Here is a 20,525-nt window from a genome sequence, read left to right on the forward strand (position 1 = left end):
AAATTGTATATGTTAAATCTGAGCATGAATATATCCTTGTACCTGATCCGCACATGGCTTCATTGGAAGTTCTCTTTCACTTGAAGGAGGACATCTTTTCTCGAGTATAGTAGGAAATTTAGTATTGTAATAAAATAAATGAAAATAGTAAAGATAAAAATAAGTCCTTTTGTGAAAACCATCTTGTCTGGCGCAACTGGACGGGGACTTTGCTTGAAAACTAGGTAGGTGGTAGGCAAGGTTCCCAATAGAGTTTGTAAATTTGTATGATTTCTTCAAATCATGTATCTTTCAAGTCATTATGTTTTGTACTCGTGTCGGTTGATGTGGGATCCCTTGAGGCCCACCTGCCAACAAGCCTTGTCCCATTGACAGCAGCAAATTATCTGGGACTAAGGATAGGGTTAAATAAGGTACATGGGAGCCTGCATACCTTAATGGCAAGTATCCTTGTCATATACTAAGGAAATACATCAATGTTTCTTGGTGGATGAATTTTGCAGTCCATTCGACTTCAAATCCATTCATGGCTGGTAGAATGTACCTAGTGCCTTGATTCCCATTGACATCAAAGGTGGGATATCTCGCATTGGTTAACGACATCCTCAGTGGTCGATAATCCAATGATCTTGCTTATGTTCGACATCGACACCATTTATTCATATATGCAAGATTGCACATGGGTGTGTAGCGGTTGAAGACTATATGGTTTTGTGATCTCAACACAGATTTACAATAGTTTGGATTTTTGTATCAGCATTTCCATTTTCATTTGCAGCAGTATATTCATTTCAGTAAAGGCTTCCATATAGCAGCCTGGCCATTCATTTGCAGCAGCAGTCACCTTTCCTCAGTTGTTTGGGGACATACAACTCCTCAGGCATGGGGGAGAAGGGGACCTTCAATTCATCCTTTAATCCTTCAACCTTCTTCAGTAGATCAAATAGCAGTCACATCAGCTATCGCAAGTCCATCTTCCACTTCATCTTGAAGCACCAAGCACATCAACAATAAAGGTAAAACTTGAGGTAAATTTGGCTTAAGATTCTCTAATTCATTAGAAGGTTTAAGAAACTTAATGATTGACCACTTCTTATTCCATGCATTTTATCTTTCATAAACCATTATCCTTTTGTTTTCCTTCCATTCATTACGCATATACTCTGATTACAAGACCATGTTAAAAGCAAATCCTTATGGTGTATTAATAAAAGTAGTCTCTATACATTTCTTCTCCTCCCATGATAACAAGCATTCTATCCAGAGGATGAAATCATTATTGCCATAAAATGATAAAGGAAACCACCTATAAGCATTGGCCTTGCGATGACAGAGTATGCAAGCACCCATTCACATACTTATCATCTCCATCACCACCTCATTTCATCCATCATCTCTTCCTCATCCATCCCTTTCTTGTCCTCAATTTGTATTGCTCAGTAAACTATTATGATATGTTAATGTGAAGAGTGTTGCTCCACAAGAACCAGCACCTCCAAATATTCAAGCAATGTTGCTCCACAAGAACCAACATCTACAAGCAATTTGTCAATGAGCAAGGGATTTGTTTGCATGAGGACATGCAAATCCTCAGGCATGGGGGGATGTTGAGCCTCAAATATGCCCATTTTTCCACAATATAATATCACTATTCATAACCTAAATTCCTATATTTTTAACTCATTTCATACCATAATTCCTCAACTTGCCGCCAAATCACATCTTACACCTTATGGTTGATTATTATCATTAGTTTTCATAGCCTTTCTATGATTAAATATGATTTTGTCATGATTTACTAATGACGGTTTTTGCTAAGTTCATTTTTCGCAGGATTCCATTGTTGAAATTCTTCACAAGACAATTAAACTAGTTGCTACAGGTTGAGTATGGAATAAATTCATGTAGCTAAAAATATGAAATTTGTGATCAAATGGGGAAGAATCTTGAGATTCTGACACGCGGGTTTTGTTCAGAGTACCCTCATTCAGATAACCCATAAAACCGTTTCGCAAAATTTGGCATTATGAGGAAGTTATGATCAGGGGAATCTTAAGTATAGAATCAGTTCCGGAATTCTCTACGTAAGTACAGAATCGCTGAACGATTTCGGTCTGCCACGGTTTCGGGTCAGCCACGATTGGGCTAGTTGGTTGCACATTCTAGAAGACTCTAATTTGGCATGTTCTTCCACTCTATGTAGCTTTGATCCATTCCATTCCTTACTTAGTGATTTGTTGAAACTATCCTCTCCAATTTGTTACCAGCTGAACTCTTTAAAATCTCGATGGAGGATACGCATAGGGATGATTTTCTGTACAAGGGAGCTTGGACAAGATTGTTAAATAACTTGTGTTGCAAAGAAGCTTTGCGCTCAGAAGATATGGGAGTTGTGATATCTGAACTCATCTTTTGCTGATCCTTAATATATAATTTCGATTCAGCATTTATTTTCCTATGAGTATTATGGCTTTCTTTGATTTCTAAGAGCAATGCATTAACTTAGACTTGCTCCAGGAATGGCAAGGGCCCACCACCACCCAGAAGCAAGTCCTGTAAATTTCATATGTTATAGGCAACATGATTAATTAGGATCTAGGCGTAAAGGATTTTGTTTTGAAAGCGTTTGTTAATTAAATCTTAGAATTTCCATTCTGTACCTAAGTTGTACTCTATTTTCTTTGAAGCTAAATAGATACTTCAGCTCCATCTCATTGCAAGCTAAACGAATTGTCTTGATCAACAATTTTATCACATGAATAAACCTTTTGTTACAGGCTTACGATTCGGAGTTTAAACGTGCTTTTCAATTGGATAAACAAAGAGATCAATAATTGGTTTTCAAATCTAAATTAAAATTGATATATCAGCAATTTTGTACCTTACTGATTTAATGCAATTTCTTGTAACATTGTGTCTGGGCAGTCAAGTATTTGAAAGCAATGCAACGAGACCATTAAATCAGTGTTGGAGTTGTAGTTTAGTTTTGAGATGCTGTTAAAATTGGCAACTAGGGCCAAACTCCATGTGGGTCATCTTATTAATGGCAATGGATATTTTTCTTGGATCCCTCTCATCGAGAGATGTAGGATTGATCTAAAGATCATCAAATTCTGATAAGTATTCATGGAGATATGAATTTATTTGTGTTATGGGACAATTCGTCAAGGTCGGCCAACAACCAAATAAACCCCACATGTGCTCAACGTTTTAGTATAAATAGAGGTGCCTTGAAAGTCATTTGGACACACTCACTTGGGATCTCTTCCTCTCTACTTGTCTTTGGGTTTTGGTGAGAGGGGAAATCCTAAGGGATAACGTTGCCCTAATGGAGAAAGGTTCTATGCTATCTAGAGGGAGTGCCCTAGGCTCTACGCTGCCCTAATGAAGAAGCCCTAGACGCAGGAGGAAAGGGAGATCTAGCACGGTGAAGGAGGCCTAACAGCAGACCCTAACGCAATCCTATCATGCCCTAATCTATACGTTGTTCTGGAAGGGTTTGAGACAGCCCTTAGACACAGCAAAAGGGATACCCTAACAACAATAAGGAGGCTCCCATTCACTGCCCTAACCTGCCCTCATACACTGTCCAAAGGAGCCCTTATACACTGCCCTAATCTGCTGTCATAAGGAGGCGTTAAGTATGCCCTAGCCACAGATCTAAGGTAGGGTTACAACTAAGTTAAATGTGCCCTAGCCGCAAATCTAAGGTAGGGTTGCAACTGAGTTAAATGTGCCCTAGCTGCAAATCTAAATGGAGACTTAGCCGCAAATGAAGGAGAGCTCTAGCAACCATTAAGGGAGAGGTTTGGCCGCAGTTAAAGGAGGCCAGATCCACAGCAAATGAGGAGACCTATATGCAGCTAGGAGAGGAGGCCTAATCTAAAGTCAAGAGGAGCTCCTATACGTTATCAAAGGGAAGTCCTATTCTACCATCAAGCATAGCCAAGATCTGCAGCAGAAATCTAAGTGTGTTGTAGGTGACAGCATGGAAATGTGTGTTGTAGGTGTTACAGTGGGACAGCAGTATAGTTGTACATGATCAAATCGGACAGTTGCAAGCATGATGACAATGGGACAACAATGAAGCTTGGTGGAGCAAGCAAATAAGACAACTACAAGCATGATGACGCATGGAGCAGCTGTAAGCATGTGAAGCATGGACAGCAGCCAGCATAGTGCTACAAGTACATTGGGACAACAGTATAGTACTTGGTGCAGCAAGTACACAAAACAACAATGAAGCTTGGTGGAGCAAGCAAATAGGACAGCTGCAAGCATGATGACACATGGGACAACTGTAAGCATGGTAAAGCATGGACAACAACAAGCATATTATTGTAAGTACATTGGGACAGCAATATAGTACTTGGTGTAGCAAGTACACAAAGCAACAATGGTACAGCAAGCACATGGGTGACAGCATGGTGCAGCAGTGGCACAAGGTACAACAGTGCCAAACACTGGGACAGTAGTGCAGCATGGTGCAGCATGGTGAGGTGTAGCATGATGACGAGATGCAGCACAATGATAGGTGAAGGAGTCACCTTGGAGAATCAGTTGAAGCAGCTTGTCTTCAACTGATCTCATGTATCATCTTCTTAGAGATGATCTATGCTCTTATCTAGACAAGTCAAAGTGTTGACTTCTGTTGTAAATGTATTATCTCTCTCTCTATCTCTCTGTTGAACTATTGAAGAACATATAAGAAGAATTAATCAAGGGTTTCCCCACATTGGGGTTTGTCCCTGGCTAGCGCCACATCTTGTGTCCTCTTGTCTTGGCTTGTCTTCTGCAATTTATGTTTATGTTCTATCTACAGTTTACTTTAATGGTGATGTGATTGCTAATCTGGAAAAGATATTGAGCTAACTGTGAAAATTGAATTAAATTGCTCTAAGCATAGAACATACCTAAACTTAACATGGTATCAGAGTTGAGGTGAAGACAATGCCCAAGCAAGAGTGAAAAAGCAATCACCGAAGACAGTTGGGAAAGGACAAAAGGATCAATGGATTCTTCATCCCTCTTCAAATTCACCAAGGGTGAAATCGAAGAAGAGAACATTATCAAAATAGCGCAGCGGAAGCTTATGATGGCCTACCTAAAGATCACTTCATTGGGAAGTTCGGATCTAAGGGTGGAAGGAAAGGCGGATGACTTGTTCGTCCATTATGCGAATGAGTGTCTGAATGGCAGGGACACATCACTTGATGATGATAACAATCATTCTAGAGACATCTTCAATGATTAGAGGAATGACAAGTAATAGCCAAATCTTCATAGAAAGCAAGGAACCCCAAGTATGAAGAATCAAATGTTGTTTCTGATAAGATAAAGAAGCGTTATCTTGTATTGGCCCTCTCCTTCAAATTCTTTGGGAATTTGGCTTATTGATTGTAGTGCTTCAAGGCACTTCATCGGATAGAAGGGTGCTCTCTCTAATTTGGTAGAGATGGAAACAATCGTGGGATTATACTTGGAGCCAATGCCACCTATCCCGAAAAGGGTGTAGGGAATGTTACCCCTCAATTGAATGAGGGTAACTCGATTCATTTACAGAATCTCTTTTATGTACTTGATCGCAAGAAGAACCTGGTGTCCACTTCGGCATTGAAAGTCAAAGGTTACAGGGTGGCATTCATCGATGGAAAGGTACGTGTTTGGAAATAGAATTTTCAAAGATGCTTTTATCTTTGAGTTCAGGGTTGGCAATTTGTATCAAGTTGCAGGATGGTCCATTGGGGACCATGTCAGTTGACAGATCTCATCTATAGCACCGGAGGTCTACTTATGGGGCTCTACCCGATGTGAGTCAGATGGTGACTCGGATGCCTGAATTCAAGAAAAGCATGAAGGTACATGTCTAAGATGTACCAAAGGAAAATCTTACAAGGGGACCATTCCCCTCATGTAGCAGGTCCACAGGTTTGGAACAACCCGAGGGGTTTGAGATTCATGATCAGGAATCTCATGTGTGCAGGTGGAAGAAAGCCCTCTATGGCTTGAAGCAAAACACCCCAGGTTTGATATGAGAGGATAGCTGTCAGATGAAGCTGAGATTCACTAAGAGTGAAGCCAATCCAAACCTTTGTTTGAAGGTTGTGGATGATAGACCTCTCATACCGGCACCTTCTAAGGACGACCTATTTCTGAAAGGTGCAAACCCTCTCATTTACAGAAGTAAGAGGGAGTTGGATTTCGAATGTGGAATGATAAACTACAAGCCCGTCACTACCTCAAGGATCTTAACTTTCAAAAGTTATATGGTAGTGATGCCAAACCTGATTTGGGAAATGCCTCTGAGTTTCATAAACTCATTTGCATTGATGTTCTTGGTGAACTTTCGTCAAGACATATGATTTGCAATTAGCATGATGATCTCATATATGGTTGAGCCTCACTGAATTGTTGCCAAGAATCTTCTGAGATATCTTCGGGGCACAATCTCTCATGGATTGAAATACACTGCCGAAAATATGAAGCTACATGATTATTCGAATGTTGACTGGGCAGGGAGTGTGGAGGATCACTAGAGCACTTCTCAGTGTTGGTTCTCTTTGGGTTCTGCTTCGATATCATGGATGAGCAAGAAGTAGAAGTCGGTTGCTATAAGCACCGTCAGGACCAAATACATAGCTAAGAGTATGATCTCATATGAAGTTGCCTGGTTGTGGAAGCTCTTCAGTGAGTTGTTTGTACACATGATGAATACCATCATGATCCTCTGTGACAACCAGGGGGGGATTCGATTGTTGAGGAATCCCGTATTCGATGATTGCTCCAGCAGATAGACATCAGATACTACCTTGTCTAGGATATGGTACATCGATGAACGAGGAGACTCCATCACATTGAAACTGATGTACAGGTCGCAGACATTTTGTCAAAGCCTTGAGGAAAGGTCAAATCTGTGACTTTCCCGAACGATTTGGAGTTGTTGACGGACCTTCTTATAAGGGTCCTGCATGTTGCATGCATTGAGCTCTGGGAGCTCTAGGGGGCTTGGGATACTTACTGAAGCAACACATGACCATAAGGCGACTCGCCCTCCCCTAATGGTGCGTTGTGTACAGGGTGAATGGCTCAGCCTTCCCCTGTGATACCCCCAAGCGACTTTGGGACAGGATGATTAGTTCTTTTGTCAAGGCATCCTACCCATGTAGTCTGGGACTCATGGGAAGTACCTTTCATCTGATCAATGAGCAGGGAAATAGGGTTAGGGACCATAGTAGTACTATCGATGGACGCATCGTTGTATCTACCGTACTCCCTATGCTAGGATGACCCCCATTGATCTGGGATCAGTATGAGTGGTTTGAGACACTCTCTTGTGTTATTGATTTGAAATCAATGAAATTGATCTGGGATCAGCATGAGTGGTTTGAGACACTCTCTTGTGATATTGATCTGGAATCAATAAAACTGACTTCGGGTCAGTAGAGAATGGTATGAGACATTCTCGATCAATTCTTCTTCTTCATGGTTCAGCAAAGCAGGGCACTGATGGCAGAGATAGTACAGTCGGACATATGGATCAACGGATGGAGTTCTCCCTAGTTGAGAGGGAGTGTTAAAATTGGCAACTGGGGCCAAACTACATGTGGGTCATCTTATTAATGGAAACTAATATTTTTCTTGGATCCCTCTCATCGAGAGGTATAGGATTGATCTAAAGATCATCCGATTCCGATAAGTATTCATGGAGATATGAATTTATTTATGTTATGGGACAATTCGTCAAGGTCAGCAGGCAACCAAACAAACCCCACATGTGCTCAACGTTTCAATATAAATAGAGGTGCCTTGAAATTCATTTGGACACACTCACTTGGGATCTCTTCCTCTCTACTTGTCTTTGGGTTTTGGTAAGAGGAGAGATCCTAAGGGATAATGTTGCCCTAATGGAGAAAGGTTCTACGCTATCTAGAGGGAGTGCCCTAGGCTCTACGCTGCCCTAATGAAGAAGCCCTAGACGCAGGAGGAAAGGGAGATCTAGCACGGTGAAGGAGGCCTAACAGCAGACCCTAACGCAGTCCTATCATGCCCTAATCTATACGTTGTTCTGGAAGGGTTTGAGACAACCCTTAGATGCAGCAAAAGGGATACCCTAACAGCAATAAGGAGGCTCCCATTCGCTGCCCTAACCTGCCCTCATACGTTGTCCAAAGGAGCCCTTATACACTACCCTAATCCGTTGTCATAAGGAGGCCTTAAGTATGCCCTAGCCGCAAATCTAAGGTAGGGTTACAACTGAGTTAAATGTGCCCTAGCCGTGGATCTAAATGGCGACTTAGCTACAGATGAAGGAGAGCTCTAGCAGCCATTAAGGGGGAGGTTTGGTCGCCATTAAAGGAGGCCAGATCCACAGCAAATGAGGAGACCTATACATAGCAAGGAGAGGAGGTCTAATCTAAAGTCAAGAGGAGCTCCTATACGTTATCAAAGGGAAGTCCTAATCTACAGTCAAGCATAGCCAAGATTTGCAGCAAAAATCTAAGTGTGTTGTAGGTGACAGCATGGAAATGTGTGTTGTAGGTGTTACAATGGGACAACAGTATAGTTGTACATGATCAAATAGGACAGTTGCAAGCATGATGACAATGGGACAGCAATGAAGCTTGGTGGAGCAAGCAAATAGGAGAACTGCAAGCATGATGACACATGGGACAGTTGTAAGCATGGTGAAGCATGGATAACAGCAGCATGGTAAAGCATGGACAGCAGCAAGCATAGTGCTGAAAGTACATTGGGACAGCAGTATAGTACTTGGTGCAGCAAGTACACAAAACAGCAATGAAGCTTCATGGAGCAAGCAAATAAGACAGCTGTAAGCATGGTGACACATGGGATAGTTGTAAGCATGGTAAAGCATGGACAACAGCAAGCATAGTGTTGCAAGTACATTGGGACAGCAATATAGTACTTGGTGCAGCAAGTACACAAAGCAACAATGGTGCAGCAAGCACATGGGTGACAGCATGGTGCAACAGTGGCACAAGGTACAACAGTGCCAAACACTGGGACAATAGTGCATCACGGTGAAGTGTAGCATGATGACGAGATGCAGCACAATGATAGGTGAAGGAGTCACCTTGGAGAATCAGTTGAGGCAGCTTGCCTTCAACTGATCTCATGTATCATTTTCTTAGAGATGATCTATGCTCTTATCTAGACAAGTCAAAGTGTTGACTTATGTTGTAAATGTACCATCTCTCTCTATCTCTCTGCTGAACTATTGAAGAACATATAAGAAAAATTGATCAAGGGTTTCCCCACATTGGGGTTTGTACCTGGCTAGCGCCACATCTTGTGTCCTCTTTTCTTGGCTTGTCTTCTGCGATTTATGTTTATGTTCTATCTGCAGTTTACTTTAATGCTAATGTGATTGCTAATCTGGAAAAGATATTGAGCTAACTGTGAAAATTGAATTAAATTGCTTTAAGCATAGAACATACCTAAACTTAACAGATGCATTATAATTGCAATTAGTTATTGATAGAATTGTTGGTTAATGCGTTCATGTTTGAGTATTTTCTTGAATTTGATTAAAGACGTTTAAGGATAGGATAATTTATTATTTTGTAGTCCATTAGATCTGAAGCATGTCAATTTAATCTTGATCATTTAAATTCTTATTGCAGAGTGATGTTGGGAAGATTGAAAGGTTAAAGTTTGAATGCTTATTGATTTGCGTGATCCCAGGAATTAAATTAGTTGCAATCTTGTTTGAATTATTGCCTTAGTTTAACATCGTTTGAGTGAAAGTGAATTATGTTGGATTGAGATTTAGCATAAGCTTGATGTTATCTCAATTGATTCAAGATTCATGTTCTTAGATTAAATAGATCTTATTATTTAGATTGAGATTTCCATTTAGATTAAAATCGTTTGAATGGTAATTTGTGTCGCTTGGGTTATGATTAATATTTCTTAAATGTTGATTAGAGTTAATTTCGTTTGAACAATGATTAGAATTGCTTGAACAGTGATTGGTATTGCTTGAGCATGTTTTTATCAATGGATTAGTTTCAAATTAGGAATAGGAATTATGTACTTAATTTAGGAATAGATTTCAGATTTCATGATGTTAGTTTAGATTAGACGCTCTGATCCTGCGTTACTTGCACTTGTGCCTCGAAGCCTATGAGTCCTGGATTGATGATTTAATGTTGGAATTATAATACATAATTTTCCCAACAAGCCCTCTATTTATGGTACAGAGAAAAGTACATAATGTGAGCACGTTATTGTGGCCATCCCATGTTGGACAAGGATGAAGGTGAACAAAAAGACTTGCTGACGGACGAGGCAATGACTGGCGTAGATAAGGCAAGGTAAAAAGTCTTGTCATAATGCCACCAAAACATGGGGTTTCCCAATGTAGACACGAACGAGAGGTGCTTGATCAGCCAAGGAAGGTACAAATGATACCAGCTTGGGCAGACAAGGCAATAAACGACTTGCGCTTAGCTGGCCAAGGCAGCGAAGAGGTCAACCTCAACAAATGCTAAACCTAAAATTGATTAAAGGCCATGTGGAACATCTGAAATGGGCAGACCATAATCTTGCACGTCTAATCGGTATGGCAAAGCAAGAGGGCAAAAATTGCAACAACAACAAAAAAGCAGCGGCTTTAGTTTAAATATGAGAACAGCATATAGCCTGGGTGGAGAAGTGGCAGGGCAGAGCATTGCAGCGGGTGAGACGCTGGTTCAAGGCCCATCTCTCGCAAAGCCCCAGTGTAGACAAAAGACGTGCTAAATTGGCAGGTATAAAAGCTAGAAAAAAAATCATATGCTATAGCGGAAAGTGGCAGACCTTTCTCGTGCCATGGTGATCAAAAATTTATAAGCTATGGATGCAGACCTTTCAAGAACATTGGTGCCTTATGTTTAAGCACTGAGATTTGCTAACTCAAAATAAAAATTAAAGACAAAACACTTATCCCAATAACACCTAAACAACAAATTGTAATTACAGGAGTTCTATTACTTGCATTTCAGGGGTTTTAAACTTCAAATACGTATAAAAATTGAATACATTAACCTGAGAGAATCGATCACCGTCTTAACCAGACAACCACACACAAAATATGACATAAAAGCAAATTGAAAAAAATATAATCAACGACACATTGGACAAATTCCATGGAACCGGGATGTATCGAGCAGTTGCAAGCATGATGACAATGGGACAGCAATGAAGCTTGGTGGAGCAAGCAAATAGGAGAACTGCAAGCATGATGACAAGCGGAAAGTGGCAGACCTTTCTCGTGCCATGGTGATCAAAAATTTATAAGCTATGGATGCAGACCTTTCAAGAACATTGGTGCCTTATGTTTAAGCACTGAGATTTGCTAACTCAAAATAAAAATTAAAGACAAAACACTTATCCCAATAACACCTAAACAACAAATTGTAATTACAGGAGTTCTATTACTTGCATTTCAGGGGTTTTAAACTTCAAATACGTATAAAAATTGAATACATTAACCTGAGAGAATCGATCACCGTCTTAACCAGACAACCACACACAAAATATGACATAAAAGCAAATTGAAAAAAATATAATCAACGACACATTGGACAAATTCCATGGAACCGGGATGTATCGACAAACCTGGAGCTTCCCTCGAGGAGTGCAGAAATTCAATTTAATTTCAAGTTCGCGCTCCAACAGATTCAAATCATCGATAGTCTTCTTGACCATGGCAGGAATCTGAGAAGACGTCCCCCATGCCTGCCATTCCTCCAGAGTTATATCGTTCCCAATCACAAAAGAGGTCACGGGTTCCATTCCCTCGTCCTCGTTCCCAGAACTACAATCGCCGGCCCCCAGTGGGGTAGAAACAGAAGCTGGGTTTCCCGCATTGGCATTTGAAAATGCAGAGGCTTTGAAGTATCTGGCTGGGAAGTCTTGTGACGGACTCTGAGGATATAACTCCATTCCGAGATGAGAATGAGTTAAAATGGGGCGAGAATGGGTAGAAATTTCGTGCAGAAATGGTCGGAACGAAGAGGCACAGCATGTAAACAAACAGAAAACTGCCGCCATTGTCTTTTCTATGCATATATATCGTCCTTCGTGCATCTAAATAGTATGTTCGCTATTCTAGTGCAAAGCAAAAGGGTTCAAGTTCTGAACGGTCTTTTGCTATTTTAATGTGATTGTGTTTAAGTTCGCCTAATTTGTAATTCATTAAGTTCGTTGTTTCAAGCGAATTTTCCACTTTATTGAGGTGCCACGAGCCATGTTTTTATTAGTGGATGTCATAAAAGCACTATATAGAGATGAGTTAAAAGCACTATATAGAGATGAGTTGTGGTGTACAATGGAAAAATTTGAAATTTTTTTGGATTATAGAGTTGTTGTTCATGGATTTTATGAAGAGGTGAAAGTTAAAATTAGAACTTCAGTCGGTATTTCATAAAACTTTAGAAGTGACATTGGAGTTAAGCAAGGTTGTTCTCTATCTTTTATTTTTTTTAGGTTATATATTGATAACCTGGAAGAGAGCCTAAATTTGCAAGGTGGAGATGGTGTTTGGTTGGGGGAGTTTGTGATAAAGCTTCTTTTATATGCTGATGATCTTGTATTAATTTCTAAATTGTCCCATGGATTGCAAATGCACCTATATGCCCTTGAGCATTTTTGTAGAGCACAGGAGATGCAAGTCAATACTAGCAAGACCAAAATAATGATTTTATCTAATTAAAGGAAGTAGAGCTAGCATATGTTCTTCTTTGAAAACAACATTCTTGAAGAAGTAAATGAGTACAAGTACCTCGGGATTGATTTCAACAACAAACTTAAATGGGAGGACTGCAAAAAGAAGAGAACTTTAGGAGGGTGGAAAGCATTATATGCTCTTCAGAGTAGATGTAGACAGGCAAAGTTATGGGATTGTAAAACGATTAAAGTGTTTTTTGGACTTCTAGTTTGTCCAGTAAGGCTATATGGGTTTGAATTGTGGGCTAGCAGCACCCCTACCTCAAAATGGAAACAAATTGAGAAAATCCAAAAATGCTTGATCATGAGCAAGTTCAAAATAAAAAAGTTCGGTACCTTATGAGATAATGTTGAGTGAAACATGAGCAACTTCCATCAAAGCAATTACTATGGTGTGGCTCATAAGATATCTATAAAGAATTGAGCAAATGGGAGTAGGTATATGACATAATGTTATCTTCAATTAAGGCATGAGTGAAAGAAAGAAAACATGGATGAAACAAAACTACATATAGATGCAAAAATGGAATATCTACCTCAATACATGTCCCACAAATAGCAAGGAGCTAAAGAAATTTGTTATGGAGAAGTTTCATAAACAAGTATGGGGAAAAAAGTTGGGTAGAAAGAAGTACTACATTGAGGAATTCAACTCTACTTATGATTTACAGCAAAAAGAGTCATTGGAGCTAGCATTCCATGGAGGGAAAAGGTTCTTATTGCTCAATTAAGAACCAACTCGCATAAACTTCGTTGTGAAACAAGATGGTGGAAAAGACCTAAAGAAGCTTGGAATCGGAAAAATGTTTCATTTTGGAATGTGATGCATTCAAAGACACCAGAGAAAATTATGGGAATATGTTAGCATCAGTTTCTTGGCATTGTCTTTTCAGCGAGGGGATTGTTGGAAAGTTGGGTTAGCTTATCATCAATTTGAATAAGAAAAGAATTGAATTGCAAAAGCCGAAAAGCAGAGAACTAATGGTCTCATAGACTATTTTTAGTCTCGTGGACATTAAAATATCATATATATATATATATATATATATATATAACTTTGATTTTAATGATTTGGTATATATATATAGATATACACCAAATCATTAAAATCAAAATTTTAAATATGTGTTTTAATATATCTTTTCTCAAAGGTTTTTTTTGGGTTAGCCAATAAAGAGTTTTGTCTTCTTATTTGGCCTTTTCCCAAGGCGGAGAGGCACAAAACTTAGTTTAAGAAACCATATTATCAAAAAAAAATCATAATAAAGTAATGTTAGCATTGCTTGATTAATATTAAGTGTTTGTATAGAATGTGGTCGAAATGCATGATTACACATGGTTGCCAAATTTGAGATGTGTTGTCATGGGCTTAATCGGCGACTCATGCTTGGAATAGGCTCTGCAACTCAGAACTTTGAACTTTGGTCTTTGGGCAGGTCCAACTTCAAGCCAACCTATCATCCCACTAATAAGAGGGACAGACTCTTTCCTTTCCCATGCATCCTTGTTGTCTTCAGTCTTAAAGCACGCTTTGTCAGCCCCTTGCTTTCTTCTTCCAAGTTCGTGAATGGAGGTCATGCCTCTTCCTTACCAACTTACCGCATTTATTTCCTTCCTAAGCCCAACTATCTTATTTCAAGTCCAGAGCCGAGCAGGTAGGGTTGTGCCTAAGGGCTTCATGGAGAGCATTAGTTCCTCTAGCACATTTTGCAAATTGGGCTCTTCGTCCTCAAAGGAATGAGCATTGGGAGGAGCCATTGAGATAGAGAAACATGTAAGAGTTGAAGTAGGATTCATATTTTAGATTTATTGTGCAGGTACAAGCGAGTGTTTTAAGTAATCTTTGTTTGTGCAGGTTCAAATCCTGCTTTTCGTGATATTTATTGTTTTCACTAGAATCTGACAAGAAAACAATTATATATTTTTGTAAAATCTATTAATGAAATTAATACTTGTACATGAATTCTTAAAGTCATTTCAAACATTAATCTATTTTTCTTGTCTCGGTATGCCTTTGCTACCATCGTTTACTCTATCCCTGATGCCTTTGGTCTTGGTTATCTACAAGACGCGTCAGGGAGGTTATCAACGTAAGGGAGGACAAAGAGAGGGAGTGGGGTACCAAGGCAACCCTCATAAAGTTGCACAAAACCCTGGTCCTATTTCATTTCTTGGAGTTGATTTATGGAAAGAAACCCCACGTTTATTCAATAAATTTAATAAGGAAAGGAACCAATGCATCATCTCGTAATTCAATATACAAAACCTATCATTTGGGTTATCGAGGGATAGGGATCCCCAGAAGGAGGCCCTGATTTGTGCTTTTGTCCCTACAGTTGGGTCTAATTTGAGTTCTAGGTGCCATTTCCCAAAGGGGTTAAAGAAATTTTACACAAGACTATTTGTTGAGGTGGACCACTGCTAAATTACAATTCAAAAATGGTTTAGGAAGGCCAAGAAGTACTACATTGAGGAATTCAACCCTACTTGTGATTTACAACAGAAAGAGTCATTGGAGCTAGCATTCCATGGAGGGTAAAGGTTCTTATTGCTCAATTAAGAACCAACTCGCATAAACTTCGATGTGAAACAAGATGGTGGAAAAGACCTAAAGAAGCTTGGAATCGGAAAAATGTTTCATTTTGGAATGTGATGCATTCAAAGACACCAGAGAAAATTATGGGAATATGTTAGCATCAGTTTCTTGGCATTGTCTTTTCAGCGAGGGGATTGTTGGAAAGTTGGGTTAGCTTATCATCAATTTGAATAAGAAAAGGGTTGAATTGCAAAAGTTGAAAAGCAGAGAACTAATGGTCTCATGGACTATTTTTAGTCTCGTGGACATTAAAATATCATATATATATATAATCATTAAAATCAAAGTTTTAAATATGTGTTTTAATATATCTTTTCTCAAAGGTTTTTTTTGGGTTGGCCAATGAAGAGTTTTGTCTTCTTATTTGGCCTTTTCCCAAAGCGGAGAGGCTCAAAACTTAGTTTAAGAAACCATATTATCAAAAACAAATCATAATAAAGTAATGTTAGCATTGTTTGATTAATATTAAGTGTTTGTATAGAATGTGGTCGAAATGCATGATTACACATGGTTGCCAAATTTGAGATGTGTTGTCATGGGCTTAATCGGCGACTCATGCTTGGAATAGGCTCTGCAACTTAGAACTTTGAACTTTGGTCTTTGGGCATGTCCAACTTCCAGCCAACCTATCATCCCACTAGTAAGAGGGACAGACTCTTTCCTTTCCCATGCATCCTTATTGTCTTCAGTTTTAAAGCACGCTTTGTCAGCCCCTTGCTTTCTTCTTTCAGGTTCGTGAATGGAGGTCATGCCTCTTCCTTACCAACTTACCGCATTTATTTCCTTCCTAAGCCCAACTATCTTATTTCAAGTCCAGAGCCGAGTAGGTAGGGTTATGCCTAAGGGCTTCAGGGAGAGCATTAGTTCCTCTAGCACGTTTTGCAAATTGGGCTCTTCGTCCTCAGAGGAATGAGCGTTGGGAGGAGCCATTGAGATAGAGAAACATGTAAGAGTTGACGTGGGATTCGTATTTTAGATTTGTTGTGTAGGTACAAGCGAGTGTTTTAAGTAATCTTTGTTTGTGCAGGTTCAAATCCTTCTTTCCGTGATATTTATTGTTTTCACTAGAATCTAACAAGAAAACAATTATATATTTTTGTAAAATCTATTAATGAAATTAATACTTGTACATGAATTCTTAAAGTCATTTCATACATTAATCTATTTTTCTTGTCTCGGTATGACTTTGCTACCATCTTTTACTCTATCCCTGATGCATTTAATCTTGGTTATCTACAAGACGCGTCAGGGAGGTTATCAACGTAAGGGGGGACAAAGAGAGGGAGTGGGGTACCAAGGCAACCCTCGTAAAGTTGCACAAAACCCTGGTCCTATTTCATTTCTTGGAGTTGATTTATGGAAAGAAAACCCACATTTATTCAATATATTTAACAAGGAAAGGAACCAATGCATCATCTCGTAATTCAATATACAAAACCTATCATTTGGTTATCGAGGGATAGGGCTCCCCAGAAGGAGGCCCTGATTTGTGCTTTGGTCCCTACAGTTGGGTCTGATTTGAGTTCTAGGTGCCATTTCCTGAAGGGGTTAAAGAAATTTTACACAAGACTATTTGTTGAGGTGGACCACTGCTAAATTACAATTGAAAAATGGTTTGGGAAGGCCAAGGATGGGAGGGTTCTGTTGAATACAAGTTTTACTCCTTCCTCCCAAGGACAAAGGTATTTCATTGACTGAATTTCATATGCCAATTTGATTTGGAGTTACAAATTGTTTTGTAGTTGATGCTAACATGTTCAAGGATATGAGAATTTAAGCCTTATATTATTGGATTTGGAGTTGCAAATTGTTTTGTGGGTGACCCTAATATTTTTAGGGATATGTGAACTTGAGCATTAGATTATTGGGGCCCTAGTTATGTTTGGTTGTTTGATAGATGTAGAAGCAAAGAAAGTAGCACTAAACATGTTTAATTACTTGTAAGTACATGTGTAATCACCATGCAAGGAGAGAATGTTCTTTATATGGTGGTGTGTCCTCTCCCTCCATTGCTTCACTTCTATGTCCTCAAAGTATTGCCAGCTTGAAGCAAGCCCGCAATGCATATCAACCAAACTAATTCCAACATGCCTGACTTATTTTTTCCCGTGCGAGTTCAAATCTTGCTTCCACGATTATTGTCGTCGAGACATGCGCTTCCTCAAAATTCTAAGCTTAAGAGTGAAAACCTTGTGAAGAAATAACCAAGGCAAAATCATATGTAAAATCATTCATTCTAAAGATTTTGCTCTCCCTTTTTCAATAGCAGTGGGGTATTTTAATTTTTTTTACAAAATAAAATTTAAGTTTCAAGTACATGTGTAATTACCAAGCAAGTAGAGCACATTCTTTCTATGGTGTTGTGTCCTCTCCCTCCATTGCTTCATTTTTTTGTCGTGAGAGTCTTACCATCTTGAAGCAAGGCCCTAAGCCCTAGATAGAAGGGTGATAGTCAATGAAGCAAACCCCTTTTTTACTAACTCTTTGTTCTATTCCCCGTACTCATTCTTAGTTGCTTCAGTGATAGATGTTGAAGCCTTCCCTACTGGATTTTGATTTTCAATATCAGTAGAGTATTTTAAATTTCCTCTACAATATAGCGTTTTAATTTCAATAGCTCCCTCTATATTTTTTCAAATGATTTCTAGGTAGAGACCAAAAAGCCCCCACCCCCATGGATTTATTGAAACTAGTAATGACTAATATTCATGAAATCATATCTACCTTAATTACCTCCCATGAAACATTCACCGTCCAACGCTCACCAAGCACCAATAGTTGCAGAGGCAACAATAGATCCACCAACAGACTCTACAACGCAAGTCCTAGTATATTTTGGCAAAATCATCGCTAGGTTTGTGTTTTTGGCAATTCGTGGGTTCGACTGAAGGGGAAAGTTGTGAGTTTGAACCATTTGGATTTATTTAACTCAAAATCCCTGCAATTTTTGGCACAACACAAACATTGCAGGTTGTGGGTTCAAGATGTCTGGATTTCTCGCTCATATTTCTTGCCCCACAATGGGTAATTGTTGGTGGAGAGGAAAGCTCCACCGTCCCGCGATCAATGAATACCCCAATAATATAAAGGTTCTAGCAGTAGCAATATGAGCTTAACTCAGTGAGGTTTTGGCTTCCACAAGTCCAATTTGACACAAATACTATGGGTGAGACAACCATATGCCCCCATATAGGCATATTAACATGATGCAATGTTAAGTGGTAATGTTGAGTGGTGTGATTTAGGCTTCCATGCTATGTTATGGAGATGGAGTGGTGAGGCACGTGGCCCTCATGCGAGGGCCGAGATGGTCCATTGAGTCATTTCAAATTTATTTTATTTTATTCAACATATTATGCTTAAAAAACACTTTAATCACTTTACGGATGATCTATTGTGCATAGGTATTTATGAGAACCTCCTACGTAGTACACTCTCATAGAATGACTGGGCACTACAATACATGCCAATTTTTTATAACGCTAATTAACATTATAACTAGCAACTGAGGATGAGTTCTTTCAATTCCTACTCCTCATCAAACATTTTGTAGCTCTAGCGGGGATTTCATCTTCAAATACCATGCCATGTTATACAACTGGATTGTCGGTAAGTATCCACCTTAGCTGAGGATAATATACATATAACTTGGGTATCATAATTGTTGACATGGGCAACAACTATATCAAATTGAGTGTTGCTTTGTATTGGGTATGCTTATCAAATAACTATTGCTTGTATATTTGTTTTAAGGCATGCCTTTTGCATTCCATGTTGTTGCCTTCAATATACATACATATACATGTTATAATGATAAAAATGAAATAGGTTATTTATGGTGTACATTAGTAAAAATACTTTCTTTCATGACATGGATGATATGAGTTATTAAAGGTGGACATCATTAAAATTTATTTACTAGTTACAAGGATTTTGAATTCAGATGATTTCTTTACCTTTTCCTCTTCACTTTGATTGAAGTGTTAGCAAGACAAAAGTAGGTTTACATATTTTATTGCCCTAGTTATGATCTTGCTAACATTAATATACTAACTTCATGCTCTCCACGTGTCTTTGCTTCCTTTGGCTTTCCTATTTTCACAGGCTTCCACACTGTTGAACTCATCATGCTATAAAAGAGAGCCTTGTCATTGTATATAGTCAAACGACAATGTGTGAGCACCAACTCAATTCTAAAATCTTGGGCGAATTGGATGAATGTGGCCCATTAAAGTTATTTTATACCATTTTTCTTGTAGATTCAAACTGCAGATTGTAATATGCTAAAACAATTTACTTGAATCTACTCTACTCATCAGTGGAAACAATAAACGATTGATGAAATCATGAAGCATAAAAGATAAAGAATTCAATCACACATAACACAATCATTTTCTGGGGAAAGCCACAACTAAAAAACCTGATATATGTATATTGCATTAATCAGAAAAATATGAGAAGATTACAATGCTTTTCTCAAGCCTAAACAATCTTTGCACTATCTCTATCTATCTCACTACTTCCGAGACAAGTTCAAGCCAATACTTAGCCTATTCTGCTGCCTGCCAAGCTCCTATTTCCTTGCGCATTTTCCTAGGGAATTAGCCCATATTTAATTGGGAAATCCCACAAATATGAATTGTGCAATCCTCATAGGCCTTCCTCTGATTGCATGCACCGCCTGTACACTTTGGATGATTATACAATTGATAGTACATTGTCCCTGAACTCCAATCTCAACTCGGTCTTTCTCTGATTTTACATGCATGAGTTAATTATGAGTGAATCTTCAGTTCACTGGTTGATCAATGTTGGTTACATCCACTACTGTAGGTTACACCTTACTACTGGATCTCTCACTAATTCCTCCATCAGTTGGAACTGGTTTAATTGAATTTAAATTAGTTAAATTGAATTAGATAATTACAACTCAAAAGAAACTCAACGAGGGCTCCTAAAAAGTAGCTAACACTTTACATGACTCAAGTTAGACCCTCAACTCGAATTAACTGAGCCAACTAAGTCAATTAACTTAGTTAAATATTACAAGTTGTCATGAGATGTAGAATTACAATTTAATTCAAGGACAAATTAAATTAGGATTTTTCTTCTTGATGTTATTTTTAACATTTCTTGTTGTTATTTTCAAAACTCCCTCTCAACAAGAAAGGAATTCAGCTCTATCCTAATTCGGTAC

The 20,525-nt window shown here is 38.8% G+C and overlaps 1 protein-coding gene across 2 annotated transcripts in view; it reads right to left on the reverse strand.

Moving 5' to 3' along the window:
• LOC149182312 (uncharacterized) overlaps nt 1–12,137 on the reverse strand; it is a 191,696-nt gene extending 179,559 nt beyond the window's left edge. For both annotated transcript variants that reach the window (XM_089416811.1, XM_089416810.1), the window contains exon 1: nt 11,623–12,137. In XM_089416811.1, the coding sequence (XP_089272937.1) occupies nt 11,623–12,093 (471 nt within the window). In that variant the 5' untranslated portion in view covers nt 12,094–12,137. The remainder of the gene's footprint in view (nt 1–11,622) is intronic.
• Nucleotides 12,138–20,525: the final 8,388 nt, after the last annotated feature.

This window comes from Pinus tabuliformis, chromosome 3_2 (genome assembly GCF_031772625.1).
Source record: "Pinus tabuliformis cultivar Carrire ecotype Pingquan chromosome 3_2, CPIR1, whole genome shotgun sequence".
Taxonomy (NCBI): Eukaryota; Viridiplantae; Streptophyta; class Pinopsida; order Pinales; family Pinaceae; genus Pinus; species Pinus tabuliformis.